The sequence below is a fragment of the Vanessa atalanta genome, chromosome 3 (genome assembly GCF_905147765.1).
Source record: "Vanessa atalanta chromosome 3, ilVanAtal1.2, whole genome shotgun sequence".
Taxonomy (NCBI): Eukaryota; Metazoa; Arthropoda; class Insecta; order Lepidoptera; family Nymphalidae; genus Vanessa; species Vanessa atalanta.
In genome coordinates, this window is record NC_061873.1 from 5322448 (window position 1) to 5349133 (window position 26686).

The 26686-nt window shown below is 30.8% G+C and overlaps 3 protein-coding genes across 5 annotated transcripts in view; 2 read left to right on the top strand and 1 right to left on the bottom strand.

Annotated features, from left to right (window-relative positions):
• The window catches only part of LOC125076882, a 128899-nt gene extending 113571 nt beyond the window's left edge, over positions 1-15328 (top strand). For both annotated transcript variants that reach the window (XM_047688609.1, XM_047688608.1), the window contains 2 exons: positions 3175-3246; positions 14596-15328. In XM_047688609.1, coding sequence (XP_047544565.1) covers positions 3175-3246; positions 14596-14684 — 161 coding nt within the window. In that variant the 3' untranslated portion in view covers positions 14685-15328. The remainder of the gene's footprint in view (positions 1-3174; positions 3247-14595) is intronic.
• Positions 15329-16182: 854 nt separating this feature from the next.
• LOC125077165 (profilin) lies at positions 16183-21179 on the bottom strand. The gene is made up of 4 exons (XM_047688997.1): positions 20956-21179; positions 18113-18284; positions 17275-17374; positions 16183-17191 (listed from the first exon to the last, which is right to left on the bottom strand). The coding sequence occupies exons 1-3, from the start codon at positions 21064-21066 to the stop codon at positions 17277-17279; spliced, it is 381 nt and encodes a 126-aa protein (XP_047544953.1). The 5' UTR covers positions 21067-21179; the 3' UTR covers positions 16183-17191; positions 17275-17276.
• Positions 21180-22328: 1149 nt separating this feature from the next.
• On the top strand, positions 22329-26457 carry LOC125076185 (eukaryotic initiation factor 4A). 2 transcript variants are annotated; one of them, XR_007120291.1, is made up of 8 exons: positions 22329-22485; positions 22951-23329; positions 23406-23620; positions 23787-23934; positions 24650-24781; positions 25433-25656; positions 25730-25933; positions 26382-26457. XR_007120291.1 is itself a non-coding variant. In XM_047688201.1 (7 exons), exons 1-7 carry the CDS (start codon positions 22463-22465, stop codon positions 25872-25874), a joined length of 1266 nt encoding a protein of 421 aa, XP_047544157.1. In that variant the 5' UTR covers positions 22329-22462; the 3' UTR covers positions 25875-26457. The 2 variants fall into 2 exon arrangements, 1 of the variants encoding a protein (XP_047544157.1); XM_047688201.1 differs by having other exon boundaries at positions 25730-26457.
• The last annotated feature ends 229 nt before the right edge of the window (positions 26458-26686 follow it).

The window sequence follows — 26686 nt, forward strand, 5'->3', positions numbered from 1 at the left end:
CATTTAACGCATTTAAAACTTATTATAAGAAAATTAATATTACATTTTTGTTTTTTTTTTCTAATAATTAGGTGTTTTTCTATTTAACAATACTTAGTATTGGTGATAAAATATCTGATGAATATCTACTCAGCTCTACCACCAAATAGATATGAACGTTTACTCATTAAAATTGTGATTCCATTGGACAGAAACCCACGTGTCGATAAAGTAAATAAAATGTAAGAGTACTAAAGACCAAAATTCAAAATGCCAATTGGAAAATTAAGGTTTAATTAAAGTTTGTGCGTGACGCTACTGCGTTTAACCTTAGAGTATCCTTTCGTATTAAGCTCGAGTACGGCCTCGTAGTAATTCAATATGGCTGGGCGCCATGCTCGAAAGAACGCTCTCTTGTATAAGTTATACTTACGCCGTTTAATTGCTTTTGAGTTTGTGACAAACGTCATCTTCTATTTCAATTTTTTAATTTCAAATTGATATAGGTATCCAAAATACTTTTAAATTATACTCGATGATTATCTACGAAACTTTCAATAAAAAAAAATATATATTATTTTATACATCCTCTTTTATGATTTAATTTATAAATTTATTACTCTACCACACTTTCATATATATAATGTAAACGAGATAAACTGAAGTACTTTTATTAGATTAATAGACTACATTGATGACTAAATATAAAAGTCTAAATTTTAAATAAACTGTTTATAAACCAGCTGCCAAGCTGTTCTTTAGAAGGAGGTCATCACCCACATAACGTATAGCCTTTAAATACTACACCTGTGTACATAACTAAAACGTAATGACAGCTTAAAATACAGATACAATAAGTATTGAGTACTTTTCAAAGATTAAAAAGAAAGTTGCCTAGTGGTCTTTAAATTTTTTGGCTGATTAAAGTAACAAGGTCATCGTTGTTTAACATTTCTATAGCCTCGATAGTTCGTGTCGTATTTAATATGATAAAATATTATATTTTGATAAATGTGCACAATATTGGCAAATATTTTTTTCCCACAATAAAAAGAAATATATGTTCAACAAAAAATGAAATGGAAATTATTTCATTCACATGAAATCATTATATAAACACTACTTTTAAAACATACATTTTAAATTCAATTCCTATACTCGTTATCATACAAGGGCGTCATTGTTTTAAATACTTTACATGGTTTTGTGGTCAATTATTTACCCTTTCCGATAAATAAAATTTGTGTAATCGACTTTAATAGGAGGGCATTAGTATGTTGAACCTAAGCGTAAGTTTTCCTGTTGTCTGGACATGCGACTATACAAACGCGTTCAATATATTTGTTAACGGATCCATGAAACCATGGTCGTTTGATGACGTGTCAAAGATATAAATAGTGGAAAAAACGTTAAACGATAAAATGATATATCGCAACATCTGTTACATGCGCGTCAAGATATAGTAGGTTACTTGTAGTACTTATATATTATATTAGTTAGACCATGTGTTAGTATGGCGCGCCTCGACGGTTGGTTGCGATTTGAGGCCGCATAAGTCAACGCCACTGCCAAGGTCAGCTTGTCCGGCTCCGTCAAATATGAGAATTCAATGCAACGGACTTAATAAGTGGTGTTCTTATCGATAATAAGATATGACATTATGCCTTATCAATAGTACTTCAATAAGTAGAGATTACTCTTGAATCGTTCGCACAAGATATAGCTGAAACTTTTCTTTATTTATGGATTTTGTTACTACTACAGCCGATTGGATAAATAATTTTTGAGAATATATTTTAGATACATAATATCGATAGGATTTTGTCGCTCGATTATTCTGTAGACACTCCGTATATACTGCCTTGAAATAACGGCTATAACACTCATGTCTCATGTGCTCTATTTATATTCAGTTTTCTTCACCAAACAAATTATGAAATTTGATGAATGCTGAATTAATTGCCCAGAAAAGATATCAGTACTGTTTTCAAAGAAATATACATTGTCGGTGAAAGTCGATCTTTGTAAATTTGCGAGCTCGCTGGGTTGAACGATCGCTGGAACCGGTCAGACAGGCGGCCGCGGCATAAAGGATCCTACCGGGAATGTGCCTCCGTCGGGTGACTCCCTCCCTCCTCTATCTGTAGCCAGATATTTCCGCCTCGGATTGATATGCAACTAGTTTGAAATTGCTGCCTACAGGACAATATGGAATAAGTATGGACCTGATAGAATGTGTTCCTAACCTTTTAGGTAGCAGCTAATCGATACCTTATATACAATTCTCGATCGAACTCATGATTCAAACGTGAAAATAATAAATTAAACCGAAGTAAAAATAAAATTACTTCGCCTAAATAAATACGAATTATGTTATATCAATTTCGATTAATCTTTCTTATCACGTGATAACATCGGTGTTGTCAAATTTAAGTTTGTCAGAAATTTTCAATGAAAAAAACCACGCTTTTTATAATAAAAATTATTTAGATAAATAAAGGTAAAACTAAATTGCATAAGTTGATTTTTATGTTTTCATACACTTCGTAATAAAATAGAACAATAACAATAGGACTTTTAGTTTTAAAAAAGTGTTATTTTTTTTTTTTATTTCGTGAAGAGAACTATTCAGGGTATTCATCACCATTGAATAACACTCAATGGTTAAAAAATTGTTTCGATGACTTCATACTATACCATTTTTTAAGTCTTGGTTGATATTTGTCGGATTTCTTGAATGCCTCTAATAATCTGAAGGGTGCTAACGTGATCTAAAATTAATAAGAACGAAAATGCTGTCATGTTGTATTCTGTTCAATTTTAATTGCATTATTACATTTAGCACCAAGTTTCGCATAAATATAGAAAAAAATGTTACCGAAGAAAATTACGACAATCTAATTAATAAATATCGCAACAAAATATATTACAGAATAATTACTAATTTTAGTAAGTTATCTAAGGATGTCAAGTATTTACGGACTTATTGCTTATTTTCATGGAAACTGTATTTAAATTGCTGCAATAAAAGACGTTTTCGTTCCATTTACATATTTCGAAAAGTTATTACTATTTAATTTGAAACTGAATTATATTGAAGGTTGAGTGCTATCAACGAAACGTGAGAATAAACACGTTCCGTAACAATAGTAATCAAATATGTTGCAGCTGCTATATGATTCTCTTTATTCTTAGGAAACAATGGAAAGGAGAAGGAAAGTTCTGGAAAAAAGGAGGCAACGTCGCCAGCGGCTCGGTCAGCAAACGGTTAGTATTACATTATATCATAGAACTTATCAAGCAACGTTGCTATAGCAATAACAGAGAAACGGAGATGAATGAGCGGGTAATGATCGCGCTTTTCATTGGTAAAAGCGGGGGTTGTATGCGGGTGTGCGAGGCGTGGGGTGCGACATCGCGCACATGGTGTCCCGGGGGGCTGCGGCGGACAGCGCGCAGCCGCGATCGCCACCCTGCTGGCGTAACCCGGCTCCTTCCCCGGCACACGCCAACTGTCCCGCGCCCCTCGTCTCACCGACACCCCTCTCTGCAGGGGTAACGACTCCAAAGGACACCGCATTCTATTCGTATTTTTGCAAAAATTGGAATTCTCCCTGGATATTCACTGGTCTCAACACAACATTGCCTGTCATTATCAGGATATATCGAAACGACGCGGTCTATTAGCGCTTAATTGACTGTTATGAGTACCCAATGTTTGTTTTAACGTCCATCATAACATTATCTAATAATAATACTCATTAACTGCGGCTGACTTTAAATACAAACACTCTAATATTAGTCTAAACTCACTAAGACGTTGCATTACGAGGACAGAATGTTATAAAACTTAACATTTGTTTAGTCTGGTAAACCTCGCCAACCAAAATATGTACCTACATCTATTTTAAAACGACCTCGAATAAAAGTCATATTAAACTTATTACATATTTATAATACAATAACCATAATTACCATGTTTAGTTTTGACCTGCAGAGACATTTAAAATATATGTTTTCCAAAAGTCATATTCATATGTTCGGTGTTTCGTAGTTTTGTTAAGGATATGACTTACTTAAATCTAACAACCCATATTATATGATATAAGTAGTGAATCATTCTCTTTATTATATATAGATACATGTATATTTCAAACGGGATGTAGACAAAGCATACTAACAGCTGATATGATAATAAACTTTCAAACACAATGTCAGCTAGTATTTAGACGTGACATTTCAATGGAACCAACGTTTAGATAATCAAGCATCCGTCTTTGAAAATTAGTAGCTCTATATATAAACAATTGTTGGAACTATTTGAATATGATTAAATTTTTATTATAGTTTAAATTAATGTTTAAGGTTAAAGACTAAAATCACTTAATTAACAAACGGTACAAATATTTTGTTGATTTTGTTCATACTAACGTGTTATCGTAGTTGATATTAATTCTAAATGTAAACCTTGTTGTTAGAAATGATAAAATATCTTTAGGTATAATACAAGAAAACTAATATAATTTATACTATACTTGGTGATAGGACTTTGTGCAAGCCCGTCTGGGTAGGTACCACCCACTCATGTGTTATTCTACCGCCAAACAGCAGTACTCAGTATTGTTGTGTTCCGGTTTGAAGGATGAGTGAGCCAGTGTATCTACAGGCACAAGGGACGTAACATCTTGGTTCCCAAGGTTGGTGGCGCATTGGTAATGTAAGGAATATTTCTTACAATGCCATTGTCTATGGGCGGTGGTGACCACTTATCATCAAGTGGCCCATTTGCTCGTCCGCCTACCGATATCATAAAATAATAATAATAATATAGTTCAATTTAAACTTCCTCAGGTTATACGTCATTTTTATTCAAATCAAAACAGAAAGAAGAATGTACAAACTCGTTTTTTTTATGTAATTCCAAAATAGCTAGTTCATGATTTCGAAGAATAATATATTAACTTAGGTGACTATAAACGTGAATACAGTCATATTTGTATTTCGTACGTAAAAAATTATAAGAAAAATGTTAAATAAACTTCATGAGAACGAAATGCGGGTTTTAATAAATTCGTGTATATGATGTCATAACTTAATCAGGCCACTTTTACATTGAACGACACGACTCGTTAATTGGTAAGAGTCTTCCATTACGTCGCTGTATGAGGCAGTATCGTGGTATTCGTTAATTGTTGTCCTGGCTCGACTTCATTATCAGCTCGCCCGATAACATTGTTGTAACTTTCTATTTTTACTTTTAACGTTTTACATAGTCATAAATATGTAATGACAAATGTACATACTGAGAATGCGCTTATTACTTTGGAAATAAGGAAAATAAAATAAGGTATTTGAATTAACACGATCCGATTTGCCTTTGTATTTATATTCCTTAATAGTGATTTCAAACAAACGTTTCAAAATTAAATACATGTAATTATACTAATAATGTCTATTTAACATTTCAAATGGTTTATTATCATATTTATATAGTTCCCCGTTAATATAAGTGCATTAAAAAAAATTAACAAAAAAGTTTTAATTGAAAAAAATATAAATTATTTCTGTTACAATACTTGAAGCTTAGTGTTAACATATTCAGTTTAATTAACACCAGCACTAACCGGATTGAGGTCAATAGCCTAGTGCTTTCAATTCTCACATGAGAGACTGCTAAATCACGGAGCTATATCAAATAGAATCTTTTTTAATATTGCACCGTCTGACGTTAACTAACATTAATTTTAATATTTTTAAGATGGATATTGTTGAAAAAATATTGCGTTACATTAATAAATGTTACAAAATACAGCTGTTTATTTGCATACCTATATTCTTGGCATACAGTCGAACATTTTTAACCGTTTGGCCGAGTTCCAGTAAATATCTCATGGAATACTTAGATAGTAAACATGTGGGTATACATTTCCTACCGTTCTCATTCATTGGCACATTAAAACTTAAAATGTGTTATACGCGGACAAAGCACGGTGTTTTCTGCATTTATACATAAAATTAATGAAAAATCCTCGTTGAATTATTTTGAACTAGCGAACATCACAAACAATGATGTAGGTTACTCATCATCTTGATGATTTGAAATGTTTGTTACGCTTCGTATATATTTTAATAATGTCATTAAATAAAAGAAGCACTTTCGATGTGACGATATGAATTAATTCAAAGTATTCTTTTTTTTAGAAAACTCTTTTTTAGATGCAAAAGGACCTAAATATTTATAAATGAAGTTAACAATTAAAATTCATATTTACAATAAAAAAGTGACTACTTTGGGAACAATAAATTACAGATTAATTTACCGGTCCCAAAGTAGCAATTTTTCTGAAACGTACCTACATAATTTTTATATACAACTTTTTGCACTAACTGTAATAAAATGTTTATCATAAATTGGACACGCTTGATAATTTATATCTACGCGTTACTAAACGATACTATCATTTTACCATTACGATGTATAAAATAATAACATTATTTATATACAAGCATGTTACATAAAAATCTAGATGATCTTATTTATTGCGAGTTTTTCTGTAAGGACTTTAAAATAAAATATCGTCATAATTGAAGACTTATAAATTATACATAAGCAAAATATTGGCAAGGGTAAATGACTGACCGCTAGTGGCGATACCAACTATATCTGCTTTACACAGAGTTCGTTGAACTGTACCGTTTGTCTACAATTAATAATTCATTTTGCAATAGCGAATGTTCCGGCGAATCTCGCAAACATTTGGTTTGATAATTTAATTTATTATTAATTATTTTTTTTAATGGAATTTTAATGTTAAAATGTGCGCATACATTTAAAGACGACCTCGATGACTCATCTCAACACATCACCATAAATATATATCAGTACGTGTCTTTCGTGTCGAACGTTACTTGGAAGGTCCCTTAGTAGGAGAAGGTCAGTTCCGCTCTGTGTCCTCATTAGTAAACTGAAGTGAGTCACTGTTCTATCGTATAGATAACCTCTTTCTGCAATCCATCTTGCTTTTCTTAGCGAAATACAGTAATGCGAAAAAAAAGTATTGGTGATCTTTAAATCAATAAGTCAGGGGTTTATAGGTGGATATTACAATATTTAAAATAAATTAAGATTAGATTCATAGTTGTTTAATTCGTAACATTATTTAAATTGAAAACTTTTTCGAATTCTTTTAGCTGGAGTTTAAATAAGGACACTTTTTGCAAAAAAAAATTATTATAAAAAATATATTATGAAATATGTCTACGTATATTGGTATTTAAATATTAAAAAAAAATGATTATTTAACTTTCTATACTTTAAACAATTAACATCGTGGTTAATTGCTTAAAAATATTATTACTTAGAATACGAAACGAACGACTAGCAACAACGTTTTTGTTATAAATCATGATTTTTATAATAACTAAAATTTCGTAGAAATCTTATCATAATTTTCCGGCCCCAAAAATACGCTCTGAAATTAATTCAGCTTATGTTAACGAAATGATTAGTCTAATGTTAAAATAATAAATGTACGAAAGCAGCACATTTAGAGAGCGTAAAAAGTATGCTATTTTGACTCTGCTCAATTTTATCTCGATCTCATTTAGTGACGCAAAAGATTAGCTAAATCGAACCGATGTCGAACGAATTGACATTGACAAGGACAACCAACGTTCAATATTTCATTTAACACTTTTTCACTACATTCTAACAAACGCAACTCATGGACGGCCTTAATCAACGTGTAAGTAGGTATAGTGGTGAATATTTACTTACTGTTTTCTTTTTCCATCATCAATATTTTTGTATTTGAAAGAAGAAGACACGAGTACTATGCAATACATCTATACAATCGATTACACAAAGTAAAGTTACTAAAGCAAAAAAATCGATTATAGTATACTCAAATATTGGTAAAATGTTACAATGTTAAAAGTAGTTTTATTTTAGATTATATTGAATACTAAAATCTAAAATGTAATATTATAATTAAATATCTCTAGCTATTTCAATAATTGATAATACTTTCGATTAACTTTTGTTGTAGTATTATTCAAAATATACTCTGGTGTTTTAATAAATATTAATTAATTTAATTCACCAAGAAGCAATAACTATAGATATTATAAGTTCATGAAAAACTGTAATATCCACTCTAGGTAACTTATAAGTGAACTTTGAATTATTTACAAGCTATTTTTTACCTAATATACAGAAAAAAAATTATACTCCTTCATTCATCATCACACACAATGCAATAAAAATTAAATGAGAACTATAAATTTGAAATAGATATGATGATTGATTATCGTCAGTTTGAAATTGACGAGTACATACAATATATACATAATGATATAAAATTACAATTAGTAATAACTGACACAATTTAACTTTAATTATTTATTTATATTTATATATATATTTTTAATCAGCTCATATAATCGTTAACGGTCGCAGTTAACATAGCGGATCATTATTTAAGAGTTTCAGTAACTGGTGACACGGGACTCATCAGACTGGTAAAAAATATGATAAAAAAACATGTAGTGTTCTTAACTATAAACAGGTCTGTATTTGCACAAAATTTCAGTGCAATGGGACTGGACTAAAATTCAGTATACACATACATCAACACTATACACATACACGAAGTGAAATAATGGCTTAATTAGTTATTTAGTCAGAAAAAGGACTTAGTGGTAGGATTTCGTGCAAGCCCGTCTTGGTAGGTACCACCCGCTCATCAGATATTCTACCGCCAATCAACAGTATTCAGTATTGGTGTGTTCCGGTGAGCCAGTGTAACTACAGGCACAAGGGACGTAAAATCTTAGTTCCCAAGGTTGGTGGCGCATTGGTGATGTAAGGAATGGTTAATATTTCTTACAGCGCCATTGGCTATGTGCGGTGGTGACCACTTACCATCAGGTGGCCCATTTGCTCGTCCGCCTACCGATATCATAAAAAAACCTTAGATAAGAACTGTATAGTAATTGTAGCTATAAGTATAAATAATATCAACAATACTGTAAATCAATCAGCATTATAGAAAATACGACATAGAAACAAAAGAGAATAATAAATAAATATTTTACACGAGAAAATAATATGATAACTTCTTAACTCATTACCAATACAAACGACGATAATGACCTACTATCTTCTTAAGTATATATATATACTCATGTATACAAGATAAAAATATAACAGTACATTTTAACGACATAAACACGAATCGATAAGAGGTCACGCATGCAATTGCCGTGTCAGGCGCCTTGTTATTTATTATTTATAAAAGGAAAACATGACATGACTCAATATTAAAGCAAACGTTTATTTATGTTTTGATATTATTTAGTAATTTACCTACATTAAATAATAAGTTCAAAACGCAATCAATCGGAGGTATAATATCATGTTTTTTAAAGATAATTCATAAAGTGCATACAAGTCAAGTAACTTATACGTGAAATTCAACTGGCTCATTTACACTTCTGACTTCACATCGCAAGTCGAAGTATTATTACTTAGCTGCCTGGCTCAAATCTTCACGTGTAAGACATGCTGACATAGTTAATATTTTCTATATAACTATAAAACTTAAAAGAATGTATAGTCGTCTAAATTCATTTAAGTGAAGGAATGTTAAAAAGAGAATGTATAAAAAGAGAAACTAAGTTTAATAATATTTAAATGTATCAAATTATTCTTTTAATTAGACAAATGCTGAATTTTATCATGTTATACCCTTGCGTCTTTATTTTTTTCTAATTCTTATAAGTCTGACTACAGGCTTACTTATAAGTTATTCAAACAGGCCTAGTTCCACTGAAAGTAGTCTTATTTCTCGAGTGACTCGTCTGCACGACAAACTAAGAGTTCGCATATAGTGATAAAGCTTTGTATTGTATAAACGTTCATTCGCTTGTCTCGTCGCTTTCAGTCATTTTCTTACAATTGTTAGTGTCTAACGTTTCAAATATATAGACTAGTTAATTTGTATTATTTTGAACAACATTTCGAGACCTAAAAATGATTTTAGTGTTAAACGATCCAGATAAAAATTCTTACTAAAAAATTTTATTTGTTCTGGAAATTTAATAATTAGGTAGTATTTATATTACAAGTATCTAATACTTCTTAGTCGTATAAATTACATTTATAGTTAAATGTAATTAACACTAGTTTATACACTCACATACTCTACCTACCTACATATTCTAAATCTTCAATTAATTAACGGTATAGCATATGTAAACTGCAGCCTAAATCTCTCAAAAAAAACTAAATTTCAAATGTATTTAATCCCAATCCAAAAAGCTACATGGGCTCAAGTCTTTAAGTTAAAACATGTAAGTTACGTTTAATAATACTTCATACAACATAATTTTTACTTCATTTTTACGTTAATAGTTATCAACAAAATATAAATCTTTACTTACAACTTAAGTAATAACTAAAATATTTAAATATTGTATGGAATATATAGCTCTTTAAGTGATAGACGTCTTGAAAACATATTTAAATACAATTGACAGATGTTTTAGAGGTAATTGATAAATCTTAATTGTATTGTATTGTAAAATAATTAAAAGCCATCCAAATAGCAGTTGCTGTGTATATATAACATTACATCAAGTTTCTCTAGACCAGACCTTGTGGTTGCCGGTACTGGTGGTTTACTTAATAACAAGTTATAACATGCTTAGAGTCGGTCTAAGTACGTTAAAACTATTATGAAAAACACATTTTATTATATTTTTTAAGTGATTTTTATTTGAAATTCGTTTAGCTTGGCAACAATTAATTAGATAAAATTAAATACACAAGATTAAATTAAATTTTGATTAATATAACATAAGTGCTCTGAATAATTTACTATACAGTACAAACTACTTTTCTTTTTTATTAATTTGTCATTTAATAAGACATAATAATTAGATAGAATTAAATATTCTGTCAAAATAAGATCTTAAATAAATATTACTGACTGAAACCTGAACTAAATTCATACTGAAACAATTGTATAGTTACATAATATGTATGTTGTGTTTTTGTCGTATAACGTTGCATCATTCATGGTAAGCCCAATTAAAAAGTAATATTCAAAAATAAATCCAATTGTTGAAGAATTGACTTAAAAGCGTACAGTGAAGAGGACAACGCCCTGGTACTCTAAAACGAATTGTCACACTGCGAATATTTTATGAGATAAAGAACACACTGGGCCGAGTAGTAAAGCGGACAGACAGTGCGGGAGAGCGGAGGCTGCGCGACCGATCAATAATACGTCGCGCACGGCGCGCCGCCACCGCGCGCCGACGAAAGCGAACGCACCGACCTCGCTGCCCTTCACCGGAGAGTCGACGAACTCTGTACACCCCGTACACCTCCCTCCCTCCAACCAAAACTCCGACCCTCGAACGAACCCTACGTGTTACCCTCACAGCGATCTTCCTGACCCGATTAAATATTCTAAACGAATATGAGTCTCATTGTCGCCTAAGTCGACTTCCCGCTTCGTCGAATCGTTAGTCATCAGTGGGTAACCGTGATTCACTTTGAAGAATCGACAAGAAGATTCTGAGTCATATTAAAGAATTAATATTTATCAGTAACGTTTTCACATCCCCACTAGACCATAATTATTATTATACTATAGTGTTGATCTTTCTCACAAATAAAAAAGATATAGCATAAATGTTCAATAAGGTTCTCATTTATTATTCTAGAAGCGTAACTTGCTACGCCTATAGCTCGTAGATCCGGTAAGTCCACGTTAAGTCCCTCAAAATAAATTATTATACATTACATTAAGCTTTTTCTTTAGGGCGATTAAAGGAAGATGAAACTATTGTACATAAACCTAAATCCGCGTTTCACACGTTAACTAGTATAGCAAATTATTAATCAATTACAGTATTATTATTTTAATATAACAAGTTAAGTGATGAATTGCACCGAATGTGAACACATGAAGTATCGACAGTCGACACAATCATTGCGGGGAGTCTAGCCAATGAACTTGAATCAGACGGGCCTCCACTGCGCATGCTATTAATAAACCTGCGGCTCTCCGCGATCTGTGGAATATGGAGATCATTTTCTGATGATAAAATAATATAAACTACTAATTGCAAGTTGCTGTTTGTTTAACACTTCTTTAATTTAAAATTTCATTTACGGTACTGATTATGGCATCGAGTTATTGTAACAAGAATATGACGTATAATTACTGAGGTATATTTACATTGAAAAGTTTTTAAATAGCAGGTTCGAGTAGGGACAATCTTATTCATATTTAACGGAGTCAGATGTCGGGGACGGCTTCATGAGGGCTATTTTTGGCCACAGTCGAAGCATTTGGGACGTGCGCTGGAAAATATCTACTAACCGGTCTATTCTCGGACGCCCTACTAACGGTGTGCCTCTTACTTCATCGATGAAATACTATACGAATAGTTGTTTTTTAATTTATGTATGTCAAATATCATTCTTATACGCCATGTTATTGGGTAAAAATCTTATTCTTCAATATACATATACTAATTTTTTTTTCATTGAATTTATTGTATGCTTTTTTATTATTAAAATATATAAATAAAGCATAATTATCAACAAAGTGACCCATTCTCGATAACTTTGAAATCGTTTAGTCTGTCACCTCATTATTTATATTGTCTGGAGATATCTCGGAACGGCTATAAAACAAACGCGACCTCCTATATCAATGACCGACCGTCATCTCTTTAATGATTGATCACATCATTTATGTCACAGCACGGGTTAAACGGTAAACTTTCACGTGATTTTTATTCATTGTTTATTTTCTCACATTATTGAAAACAACCTTAATATTAATCACTGTTCAAAAATTTAAGTTAAAATATTGATAGCCTTCATCGCTAAGCGGACAAGCAGATGTTCCACCTGATGGTCACCACCACCCATAGACAATGCCGCTGTAAGAAATATTAACCAGTCCCTGGGAACGAACGGGAACACAACAATACTGAGTAGTGTTGTTTGGCGGTAGAATATCTGATGAGTGGGTTGTACCTACCCAGGTGGGTAGGGTGGTTGCACAAATTCCTACCACCAAGAATTGATAACAATTCATTGTAATTTACGTCCTCCCCGATTTGATAAGTTATTTCTACTCTAGATCATCTAAAATCGCTTGTTTAAAAATAATATTTCAAAATTATGAAATTTCTTAATGCCAATTTTAGTAAAATAATTTAAAAAAAAAACACTATTTTGTAAGCCTGCGCTTTTCGAATCTAATAAGTCCTTGTAGCGTAGCCGCAGTATCGACCCGGCGGCGGCGACTAGCGCGCTCGTACACTTGACATTCGCACTCCCTCGCCCTCAAATAGGGGTTCACGACCCTAACAATACTGCAGCCTTACAAATATATACTTATTAATTTTTAAAATTAAGATAAAATACAATTCATCAATAATAATATCAAATTTAATATCACCAATAAACAGATAGTTTAAAAAATATTTTGCGGTCATGGTTAGTAAGCTAAACTACGTTCATATTTCGCAATGATAAATCAAAACAATTTTTTTTAGTCTAGTGAATTAAGGCGTAGGATCTTCGCAGCTTGTTCGACAAACAGGGCTTCAAGTTTATAAAATAAAAAAAAGCTACTCAAGTCTGACAGTCAAAATCATCCTGTATGGGGGCGGGGGGCTATATCCCGGGGCTATTACGGTTAAAGCATAGCAACTGTTGCTATCAAATATTTGTTTTGGATTGATAAATATTGCCCTACTGGAATAGAAATAAATCTTATCTATCTTCTATCTTCGACTTCATCGCTAGATGTAGTTGACAACTAATGTTAAAAAATAATCTTATTAAGTAATTCCCACTTGAATCTAGTTGCGTCAATTTGATTGGATGACTCGCTGAAAATGAAAAAAAAATATGTCGACATTTTACTTACTGATATTTCATATTTGTTTTGCGGTCCTTCATATCGGTTGCTTATTTTATTAATTCCATTCATATTTTCCATTGATATCACAGAGGCTATACACTGGCAGACCATTTTTCTGTTCTTTCACAGTACACAAAAACATCTAATTAAACAACAAAGATTCGCTAAGTGTGCTATTTATATTGATTTATATTAAATTAAATCATAATAAAAATGTTGAAAAATAGGTTGCTATAAAAATCAGAGCCCGAAATGGCTGTCTTTCCAATTTTCTTCGTGATTAGACGGATGAATATCACCGTCAAAGAGAGAGACAGAGAGAACACACGATGAAAAAATACCGTTCTTTTACTAAATCGAAGCGCTGTCAACTGATAAGGCTGCGCTACCATGGTGGCGTATGGGTGGCACACGCGGTCCTTACTCCTTAAAGTTTCATATGGCATCATCACTATTAATAATAACTGCCACATGAGCTTATAATGGAGGCCTCTACTTAAATTTTAATGATGGTGATACAAAACTGTATGTAGTAGGTATCGCATTAATTAGTATTATATGTAGATACATTATTATATTGTTAATAAACAGGAAAATAATATCAATTGAAAAAGGAAGCATTATTATTAAGGTTATTAATCGAAATTATATTTGTTAACAGGCGAGGAGCATCCAGGCCAGAAACAAAGGAAAGGTTTCTTTAGAAGTCTTTGGAAGAAATCTCGTCATTATTCATTGGAGCATCCGTGACCACAAGATAGGTTATATGATTTGACCTTGAAATCTCTCCCGTGAAACAAGTTACAGTATGTGTAACAATCAAACTACAATGGTATTATATTCGAAGTCATTCGATCTGAAAAGTTTACAAATAAGATTGATGACAAAAAAAATGCTATGAAAATTGCGAGCGTTAGAGTAAATTGTATTAACATGTGCGTGAATGTGGCTTTGAAATTTAAAAACCGTATCTTAGTTTGCTGGCTTAATCAAGTGGCATGTTTATTTTAATTGAATTGTACGTATAGTAATATTTATAACCGGTGGTTATTACAACGCATAATTTATTTAAGAAATGTCTATTTTAGGAATCCACGACTAATTTTCTTCCTTATTCATAAAATAGGTTTGTAGAAATGTAGATAACCACGTAGTATGTTATGTACATCTGAGTTTTATTGTTTTAAATTATTGTTAACCGTTTTAGAAAGGAATAAGGATTATTTCTCCGAGTCTATATTATAATTAACGTTAATATTAGATACACAAAAATATGTAACTTAATTACAATTTTCTTTTTAGAGTTAGATGTGTAAAATGATCTTGTGTGGTATATTAAAGAACCAAATTCACATATAGACTACCACTTTTAACATTTTATACCAATCCTTGTATTCGAGTGTACTTAATTCTTATTATTGTAGATTTTGTCAAAAGGAAAATAAATTATGTTAATTAGCCATATTTTTTTTTATTTTACCCATCTAGTTATATTTCTCACCCAATTTAAAAAGTTTCGTGTTCTTCGATAGTCGTTTTTTGTATTATTATCCAATTCATATCTTATATTAACCTCAAATTTTAATTTAAAATAATCAGATATCAGAGAATAATATAATCGTCACTTTGTGCGTAAATATTCACAATTATAGTAATGTAGTGATTCTATTTTGCTTCAAATGATTATATTTTAAGTCGAAAGTAAAATAACCCATAGGGCCAGAACTTCTTTGGAATAATTTTAATATTTACGAATTTAATTGTTTATTGACCAATTTGAACCCTTTAACGCCTATTTTTTTTACGACTTACTAATTTATAGTTTTCAGTTCAACAATTGATTTATCAGAAGAGGAAACGACCTTTCAGGCCGAAAGTGTTAAAACAAATTATACTATCACTATGGCTAGAATACTAGGGATTCGTCAGTTGTTTAGCTCAATGACTCAATTAAGCTCGCATTTATAAGATATATTATTGCATTAATATAAAATATTTAAGTTATGCGCCAAACCATATTATTATATTTAAGTTTAATTTCCACTGATCGGTGTGAGGCACGTTCAGTCATAAAAATGGTCGTTACCTTTGGCCTCTAGCCGCCTCTAGTTTGCAATAGAAATCCTTTTTTATATTATACCAATTGCTTATGATGTCAAATTTCGTGATACTTATTTAGGAATTTTATTGATTATTACTCAAAGTTGTTAATAAAATGGATATCAGGTGAAAAAAGAAAACCATATAATTATAATACAAATCATTTTATTATTAGATAGACACAGTTCCCATCGCTTATCAGAAACAATGTACAAAGCTATAGTAGTAATATCAAATATAAACAATATGCACCCTTCGATTACTGCAAGCCTTGTTTGAGGATACAGGATTATAATTGAGCGCTTCTAGATTCTGCAGCTAAGAGATAGAATAGAATAAAACAGAATGCAAAATGTTTATTATTCACTACACAATATTATAAACGCAGCGTAATAAAAAGGGAAGCATAGCGAAGTAATGGCGCTCGCGGAGGGCTAAGGGAGCGCGTCCCTCCCTCCACTCGCCTCACTGTCGTATTAGTTCTCACACGATGGTTCCAGTGGGACTAGAGATTTTTCAATTAAAATCGTTACATGTATTCTTGGGTTACAGTGTCTTTCATTTTGTAACAAGCCCTTACACAAATGCTTATTTGTAATTACATATATAATAATGTTGTATATTGTTACAGTAATTTCATTACGTGGTTATTATAATTTCTTGTCAAGCGTCTGGTTGTAATGCTGATTTCCATTTTATTAATTTATATAAATAAGGTTGACAGCGAGTAAGTCATAACCACAGTTAACTTGTTAACTTACTCATTCTAGATGTAAAAAAAATGTAGTATCAGACAACTTGAAAAGAAATTTTAAAAAAATCTCTATACATCATGCCTCGAGACTTTATCGCAAAGCCACTTATTTAGCTTTACTGTATAGTCCAATAAAAGCATTTTTTTTTAAATACATAAAACCATCATACAGAAACAATTACTCTGTGAAAGCGGTGAGCGTATAAAAAAAAAAAGTCCAAAATTCACAAAGTAATTACATCTGCACATGGATACTAAACGCATCAGACATTGATGACGCCATAATTTATCAAATATCAAAACAAATGACGGTCCTTATCACTTTTATAGAATATACAAAATGCAGTTACTTATTTCCCTGTGGAAAAATATTATCTTATTCTTAGATCACGCGCGCTTCGATCTGTGAAAAAAAAAGAAAAATATTCTATTTCTTGTACGTTTTTTTAAATAAATCTAGTACAAAAACGAAACTTGTCAACTCACCTCTAATAACCACAGGTAATTAAATATTCTCCTAACTTCTCCACTACAGATGCGGCTTGCTGGGGTTGGATCGGTTCTTCATAGAGAGAAATTACAACAGCTGCAAATAAATGTTTTAATGTAAAAGTTCTGTTAAATTCAAAGAATTCCATTTATTTGTAATCCTTAAAAGTATATGTGTTTTAATTAAATTAGTTACTTTCGGAAACTAGAAATAATTGCGTGTTTGAGTCATATGTAGGTCAATTAATAAACTAAGAGAGAGACGGTCTTAACGGTCTATGCGCGCAATTTCTCAGTGTACACCAGAACATTAAAACCAAATTTTTGAGAAAAATTTAAATTATTAGACTATTCGTCACGCTATTAATAACTCAATGTTAAGAAAATATGAATTGTATCTACTTTTAGATGACATAATTATATGTAGTTCTAGGCCAAGCGGCCTCTTTGGCAATGATGCAAGAATAGAATTTTCTTACTATCGAGACTTGATTTATCTTCATGTTTCTAATCACAGTCTAATACTCAATATTGTCTGTTAAATATACTATATTCATTCAATTAGATATAATTTATTACGTACTAATATGGTTTTGAAAAATCCAACATATCAACTGTTATTAAAACATGGAATAAATGATCATTACTGACTTAAGAATAATAATATTACAATAAGGAATGTTGCATTCTGCACAAAATAGGTGAAATATGTAACATAAGCCGCGAAATGCTGCATAAGTAAAATAAATAATACATGACATACGACACGACACTATTATATTAAGTTGCATCGCAATTCACTATCAAAGGACTGGCATGAACGTAGTTGTTTTACCTTGCTGTGTCTTCATGCAGTGCACGCCGACCTTGCCAAGTTTTGCGCGTATTATGCGGTCTGTTCCACTGAGGTAGATGTACCGCGTGCCCGCTATCGTGACGCCGCCGCTTGTAAGGAGTGATTCATTTTCGAAACCGGCCACTATCTTTCCGACTTCGTCTTTTGATATCTGTTAACAATATTACATTTATCAATAATATTTATATAATTTTGAAGTAAATGAACGAGCTTACTCATATTCAATATTTATATACGATTGAATTATATATTTAAGTTTAAATAATCATAATACACGTTTCTCAAATCGATAATCTACAAAAAAAAAAACTTTATCGTGTTATCTTGAAGTCTTCAAGCATAACGATAGTGTGTAAAAAAATACGAAAAAAATATATTTTAATGTTATGATTAAACCAGTTTTACAATTGGTTTTGAATCGATGAATATTGTAGGTTGTTTATTGGTTATATTATTACATGATTAAGAGTTGGTTGTTCAGCTTTAGTTGTCATTGGTTAAGAAGAGGGTTTGTAGCACTATGATAGACTGTACAATTCAACAAATGGGGGTAAATATTGATAATATATACCCAATCAGTACATGGCATGAAATAATTATAATATTTAATTAACTATATTACGGTTCCGATATAACATAATTATGTAGTTAAGTCATTATACTTTGCAAGTATTAGCATACCATACAATAAGTACAAATACAAGGAAATATTATTAATTTAAAACATACACCCGAATTGGTATAAATCTAGATCCACAGCTTCGCTCCTAGTATCATGGTTATATAATTTATTTTTAATAATCAGGCATCTAACACAAAAAATATAATGTCCTGAAAGTTTCTGAGAAATATTGGACACACAAACTTGTGCAACTGTATAATATTAGACTAGGTGTTTTTATATATGTATTTATATCTTAATATATTAAGGTCTTTTGTATGCCTATGTAACTTGTCTTGTGTATTTCATTGGTTGGTTGAGATTGGGATAAGGATTTCATTAAAATTATAAATAAATGTGAATACACATATAAATATCTATATGGTTTTATGAAACAAACTCTAATAAATAAAAGAATATATTAGTGTAAATCTATATACATGCAAACATATTTTAGAATTGACAACTATTTATTGAATGTATTTTTTGTTTAGAATACAAATATTTTTATTATTACTTCCTATCTCTATTATACTCCTCACCAAAGTTAATGAATATAAATAATATTGTTTTCTAATAAGGAAAACATTAATAAAGTATAATTGAAAACATTGCAGTAAAATAAACTTTAGTATACTTTATAAAGATTTAGTAACTTTAAGTTATTATTACTTTTAAATGTGTTAAACCAAATAATTATGAAAGTGGCAATTCTGTTCGAAAAACTAACTTCTTAAATACTGAATGTTTATTTTTTCTGCTATTTATAATGAAATTTATCAATATTTATCATTCATGAAATTTATAACTCCCAGCAGAAACAATGGATTTTTTATTGTAATCTATTCAAAAATTCTATTGAACACATAGTTCTATTTGTTTCTAAATAACATTTTTAATAAATACAAATAAAAAATATATTATTTCTTTATAATTTTACAGATAATATAAATGAACAAAACTCTCAAAACTTAAAAATTGAGCATAACTTAACAGAAAAGAATGTGATAAAGAAACTTTATAAAAATACTAATACACTTAACTACTCACAACATTAAATCATAAAACTTGTTGAGAAATTGGCAACAACTTGTTGAATTGAAACAAAATTCTCATTCAATTCTAATTAATATTATATAATGGCATCATCATACTTATTTACCATATTCTTATTTGTTTGAGTTAATAGTTAATTAAGTACTAAATTAACCATTTTGGTAAGTTTTAAACTTCTGATTCAGTCTAAATACTCCATACTCTGATTTATCCCTATGTATGTATTCCTATAGATAAAATCATTATTGATTATTTTATTCCACTTAACAAATGATAATTGCTAACTTATTGAATATTAGTACTATTATCAGGAAATTCTTCTAATTTTTTTATATTGGTATTTATTTGTTTGCCGTTTATTTAGTGATTAATTGGTAACTTTTACAACTGAATATTATATTACTTTGAAACAATTATAAAAATATATACTCCATTTTTTTAAAATAAAATACTAATCAATAATGTTTTAGTAACTGATATACACTGTTATTAGAATCAAATTTACCATATTATATGACTAAATAGATATAATATAATTTTTTTTAATGGTAAAAATATCAGATAATTGTTTGAATAAAAATATATAAGTATATAATTTTTACCTACGTAACTTACTATCATGAGTCATAATATTTTCGCTGATAAGTTTAAGCGTAAGTTTAAAAATGGGTAAATATATTATAGAGGTAAGAAATTAATTATATGGGATCGTTTTGAACCCAATATTACGTTAAAGATAAATTTGGCGTCGCCGACGTGTGACTACTTCAATACGAGACCTACCGGCCGGCAACATTTTATTCAGAAAATAGGTCATGAAACGAATAGTACCCATTTACAATTCATTCCCAAATCAATACAGTTCAATTTAAACTAACAATATCAATAGTTTAAAATGCATAGATTGAAAAAATCCAATTCTAATATGAATTGGCTACCACATGTCGCCATCTTGTCAACTAGCCGGATTCGTCATCCATTCATAATTTACGAATCCAAAATTTGACCACTTAAAGGCACAATACAATCGCACATCATATCACCTTTACACAAAAGATGATTAGTATAAATTCACTAAGCACTTAATACATATCAAGAAACTTACATCGAATCCTTCCGATTTAGCCCAGACATTTCCATCGTGACCGGCAATCGCAGCCTTTGTAACACATCTTGATGCAATTAACTGTTTATCGACATAATCTTGCCAGCTCATATTGATAGAGTTCTTTGTTAATAAAACTAAACTTTCCTAAACCACAATCTAAACTCTGCAACGAGCAGACGCTCCACACGAACAAAAAGCACTGCCGTTTCAAAATGGCAGCGTACTCAAAGACACGACAGGAAGTTTGCTCCTACCAACATTAGAATGTTTAAGATGCGTTCATGTTAAAGAACACCGGTAAAGATATTTACAAAATAACATAATAATCCTACAAATTATCTGTAATAATAAGACTAATTAATATTTATCGAAAAAAATAAATCAACTATACTTTTGTTTAAATACAATATGTATTATACATATTTTTTATAATGGAATCAATTAATCTAATCTTAAAATTATAAAAAATAAAAATATCCCTGCAACTTACCTAGTTGTAGCCTTTTTAACTATAATTGGTGCATAACTTGAAATAACTTATGTTTTGAGTGTTAGAGTAAAATACTGTTAAATATAGGAATTTTATAATTTGGTATCGTTCTTCAGGTGTTATTGTAATTGAGTACTATATCATAATGCATTTTTTTTATAAAAGATTTAAAGACTTGAAATGTAATAATTATTTTAATTGTTTGTCATTAATAACACGTATAATTGTAAATTTATTTAAATTTGAATACATATTCACCTTTACACAAAAGATGATTAGTATAATTATTCACTAAACATGAATACATATTCATCAGTATAATTTAAAAAAAAATCATTGTTGATATAAAACGCATAAAACAAATTATTATTGTTTGTATATAACCAATTGTTATTAATTTTGTAAACCAACGCTTAGTGTTGATTTTAAATAATTTGCCATAATTTATTTAATATATTCTTTAAAATTAGCATATAGACAATGATTTTGATGATCATGTTTACGATGGCTACGCGTAATGAAATCACGCTCGGCTACATTTTTTTACATGAAAAGTCTGGAAACGCTTTAACTCTTCATATAAAAAAATTGCAACTGATGTTCAATAGCAACAAACATTCTGTTGCGGAGATAATCACTTTATGGTGATATATTCGTAAATATATATCGGCATAATATCTGTTATTCGAAAATACAAAAACCGGAAAATGTTGCGTTCGATAATCAATATTAAATAATTTGTGTTATCTGTAGCGCAAGTTTTACTCTACTCAGAAATTGTAGTCACCTACTTCCGTCGTTTAATTTCCTATTATTTTAGTATTACTAATCTTCGTGGAAAATACAGTCTTTATAAATTTTAAGTATCTAAATAATCATATTAAAATATTTTGAAATTATTAGTGCTAAGATATAGCGGATATATTTTAATTTATTATATTACCATAAAAAAGCTTTTGCTAAACTTAACTTGACCTTGCTAGTTCTTTTCCGTTCAGCTACCGCGATTGGAACATGTCCTATTCACCTGAAAGAAGGTAAGTGATTTTTTTTGCTTTATTTTCTAGTTTACTCAATTAAAGTTAATGAAAGAAACAACGATAAATTAATTCAGTAATGTACTGAGTAATTTATACATGATCCTTAGTCTGTATTCTCAAAAATATGATTTCTGCACGGTCTCCGATTGCCAACATGGCGCTGGCATCAGAACATTATTCTTGCTTTGCCTTCGTGCACGTGTTTTGCGTTTAAAGCGTATAAATCAGACGTATAACCCAATGAGGTTAAAATATACATTGAATAATCTCCTACATTACAGTTCATGAATTATATACTTTCCTAGAAAATGGGCGGAATGCGCATCTAACCGAAATGACATCTGACAGTTTAATTTAATGATTTTTGCTTATTCATTACTTCATTTACTATTTAATATATCCATGACTATGTATATTTTATTATTGTTTTAGATTTAAGAAATAACGTTTTATATCTTTCAGATCAGAGGATTGGCCGGAGGATCCTAAAAATGGGCCATCAAAAGATCAAGGCAACTACGATGGACCTTCGGGTATGGAACCCGGCGGTAATCTCGATACGAATTGGCATGAAGTCGTGGAAAGCTTTGATGACATGAAATTGAAAGAAGAATTACTACGAGGAATCTATGCCTATGGTTTCGAAAAGCCTTCGGCCATTCAGCAACGCGCGATTATGCCTTGCATCCAAGGTCGCGATGTTATAGCTCAAGCCCAGTCGGGAACTGGGAAAACTGCTACTTTCTCTATTTCAATTCTACAACAGATCGATACTAGCATTCGTGAATGTCAAGCACTAATTTTGGCCCCAACTAGAGAGTTGGCACAACAGATTCAAAAGGTATGTGTGAACAATAAGTGAATTAGTGTTTTGCTATAAATTCAAGATCCAGTGCTAAGACTTTTACATATTTTAGGTAGTGATAGCTCTCGGTGATCACTTGAATGCTAAATGCCACGCCTGTATTGGTGGTACAAATGTTCGTGAAGACATTCGTCAGTTGGAGAGTGGTGTGCATGTCGTAGTAGGCACCCCTGGCCGTGTATACGACATGATCACGCGTCGTGCCCTGCGTGCAAACACAATCAAGTTATTTGTACTTGATGAAGCTGATGAAATGTTATCAAGAGGGTAAGTTTATATATTTTTTTTCTCTTTATCATAAAAGACTGAAAATATTTGATTGATTGTAACTTTATATTTTACTGGATAATTTGTCAGATTTTTAGTATTCAAATATGTAAGAACAGTTGTGATATGATAATTTGTATAAATGCGATTTGCTTGAACCTTTCAGATTCAAAGATCAAATTCACGATGTGTTTAAAATGCTGTCATCTGATGTTCAAGTTATTTTGCTATCTGCTACAATGCCTGATGATGTACTGGAAGTGTCTCGATGCTTCATGAGGGAACCTGTGCGCATACTTGTTCAGAAGGAAGAGGTAAGAATATATTATTGCTAATATTTATAAAATAAAATATAGTATAATTTGCCATGTGGTTACCGCAAACTTAATTGTTAGTTTATCTTTATAACAATGCTTAAGCTCTGGGATATAACGAAAGATAAGAATAACTCGCCATCATATGTTGGTTTATATGAGAAATATTTTTAATTAGAACACTTTTTATACTTAATTTTAGAACTAATTGTGTACTATATAAAGCTACACATTATTGCTTTTTCATGTCTTACATACTTTAAAATTACATTATATTATGTGTATAGCAGTATTAATGATTACCTTTTATAAATCCTGCACAAAAGTACTTACACTGCATTTGATAACAAGGAAATGCAAAATCATTATAATTTTACATAAAAAGAAACATTTTGTTTATGCTCACTAGAAGACATTTGTAACCTGACTTTATAATATGATATGGGTTTCTAATTTCTTGCAAAATTTATTTATATATGTGACATGCTTTGGTGTCTTAATGTTTTAATGTTGTGTAATATATTTTTATGATAATTACAATTTATATTATATATTTTATAGAAACAACTGGCGAAGAACTTACTTATTATGTTTTCATGAGACAATATATTGTATTATGATTCATAAAATAGTTTTCAATTTATTTAACATTATTGCAAGTGCTTATATATTTAATGAAAGAATTTTATTATATAAATACATAATCTTCTTATAGCTAACACTGGAAGGTATCAAGCAATTCTTCATCTCGATCGAGGTGGAAGACTGGAAATTGGATACACTCTGTGACTTGTATGACACCCTCTCCATCGCTCAGGCTGTCATCTTCTGCAATACTCGTCGCAAGGTTAGTTTTAGGATATATTATATTTGTATTCTTTAAAACTATTAAATATCAGAAGGAAATAGTATAAAAGTGTAAGCAATATCTTCCAAATATGCAGAGTTCATCAAATTGGTGGAAATTGTAATAAAATAGAATATTTATAGAGTAGCTTGTGATTGACTTATTTATTTTAAAAATGTTATATAAATGTTTCTAGATTATATCTAGATCTAATCGTTAAACAATCCACTAATAGCAAAATATCAGTCTAAGGAACAATTGTGATTATAAAGAATTGAGTTCTTTTATTTCACTTAAATTTAAAAATAAGTACACAATTTTTACTTTTTCTAAAATAGTTGATACATATATAAATCATAGTATGTTTTAAACCAGTACTGTAGTGGTAGGTGAAATAATTGGATTCAATTATTGCAACTTAAATATAGCAATGCTAATCTTACACTGAATCATATTTCAAGGTCATGTCTATGTGAGGTTGGTGTGTTTAAACAAGGTCAGAAGATGCTGTAACCACAAACATATTGCATTTATTTAAAATTTTATATTCTAAGAATAACAGATAATTTGGTTATAAGAACTTCAAAGGACTCTCAAAAATACCACATTGCAAGTTGATTTTTTAAATTGATGTTATTGTTTTTTTTTCAGGTGGATTGGCTTACTGAGTCCATGCATGAACGTGACTTCACTGTGTCCCACATGCACGGTGACATGGACCAACGCGAGCGCGAGATCATTATGAGGCAGTTCCGCACAGGATCCTCTCGTGTACTCATCACCACTGACCTGCTAGCCCGTGGTATCGATGTTCAACAAGTTTCGTGCGTGATCAACTACGATCTACCCACTAATCGCGAAAACTACATTCATCGGTAATTATTAGTCACAATAAATAGTATTTTTAAATGCTATAATGCACCTCTTAATTTAAACTTTTATTTTCAGTATCGGAAGAGGTGGTCGTTTCGGCCGTAAAGGAATAGCTATCAACTTTGTTACTGAAGCTGACAAGAGAGCATTGAAAGATATTGAGGAATTCTATCACACAACTATTACGGAAATGCCCAATGATGTGGCTAACCTCATCTGAGGTGCCATCGCATTCCAGTTTATACTTTGTGTCCTGCATTCTATTGCGATATTTAAACGGTGTGAGTATTAGGTGGGCACCCTCCTAAGTACCGCTGTGCTGATTTTTTATTGGAACTCATTTTATTTGGACCGATATATTGGTTTTAGTTTAATTAATGAATACATTAATACTATTATAAACGTATCTATATAAGTCTAATATACATAGTTGTAAGACCGGCCCGGCCGGATGGCCCCCGTTCCGCGTAGACCTCCCTGCTACTTGCAGAGAGGTCTCATCGGGTACTGGAGAGGCTATTTCAATCACAAAAGTACTAGAAGGAAATGTATTGTAGCTTTTTTCCAGTTGTACATAATATGGTAAACTGTTTTTGTAATACGGTAAATAAATATGATTTAATATCTTCTTTGTATTGTTATTGATGTGAAATTGTAGCGCTCCAATCCCGATCGGAACCTTAATTGTCTGTAGCTGTATACTCAATTGTACAAATTTTGTTTACAGAAAATCTACCAACTGAGCTGTTGAAACGCACTTTGGACACAACTATGTGGAAATAATAAATCAAAATTTCCTCTAAGTCATTACTTTCTTTTGACAGGTCCTTTTTTTGATCCTGTGTTCCCTTATACTAATTTTCTACATGGTTTATATGTTCATTTAGAATTATTTATATTTTTGGAATAAATATTCTTCGAAATATACGAAGTTGGTAATTAAGGTTCCTTATGAAAAGTGCGAAAACTTTTGAAATAATACACTTAACACTTCGCAGTAGAAATGCATTCATTTTTCACAAATTAATGCCA

Excerpts from the sequence above, each read along its gene's own strand:
- LOC125077165 (XM_047688997.1), bottom strand. The coding sequence starts at position 21,066 with ATGAGCTGGCAAGATTATGTCGATAAACAGTTAATTGCATCAAGATGT. Across the intron at positions 18,285-20,955 it reads CTAAATCGGAAGGATTCGAT|ATATCAAAAGACGAAGTCGG; the intron begins GTAAGTTTCTTG and ends TATTGTTAACAG. Across the intron at positions 17,375-18,112 it reads CTGCATGAAGACACAGCAAG|CTGTTGTAATTTCTCTCTAT; the intron begins GTAAAACAACTA and ends ATTTATTTGCAG.
- LOC125076185 (XM_047688201.1), top strand. The coding sequence starts at position 22,463 with ATGTCCTATTCACCTGAAAGAAG. Across the intron at positions 24,782-25,432 it reads TCTGCAATACTCGTCGCAAG|GTGGATTGGCTTACTGAGTC; the intron begins GTTAGTTTTAGG and ends TTTTTTTTTCAG. Across the intron at positions 25,657-25,729 it reads CGCGAAAACTACATTCATCG|TATCGGAAGAGGTGGTCGTT; the intron begins GTAATTATTAGT and ends TTTTATTTTCAG.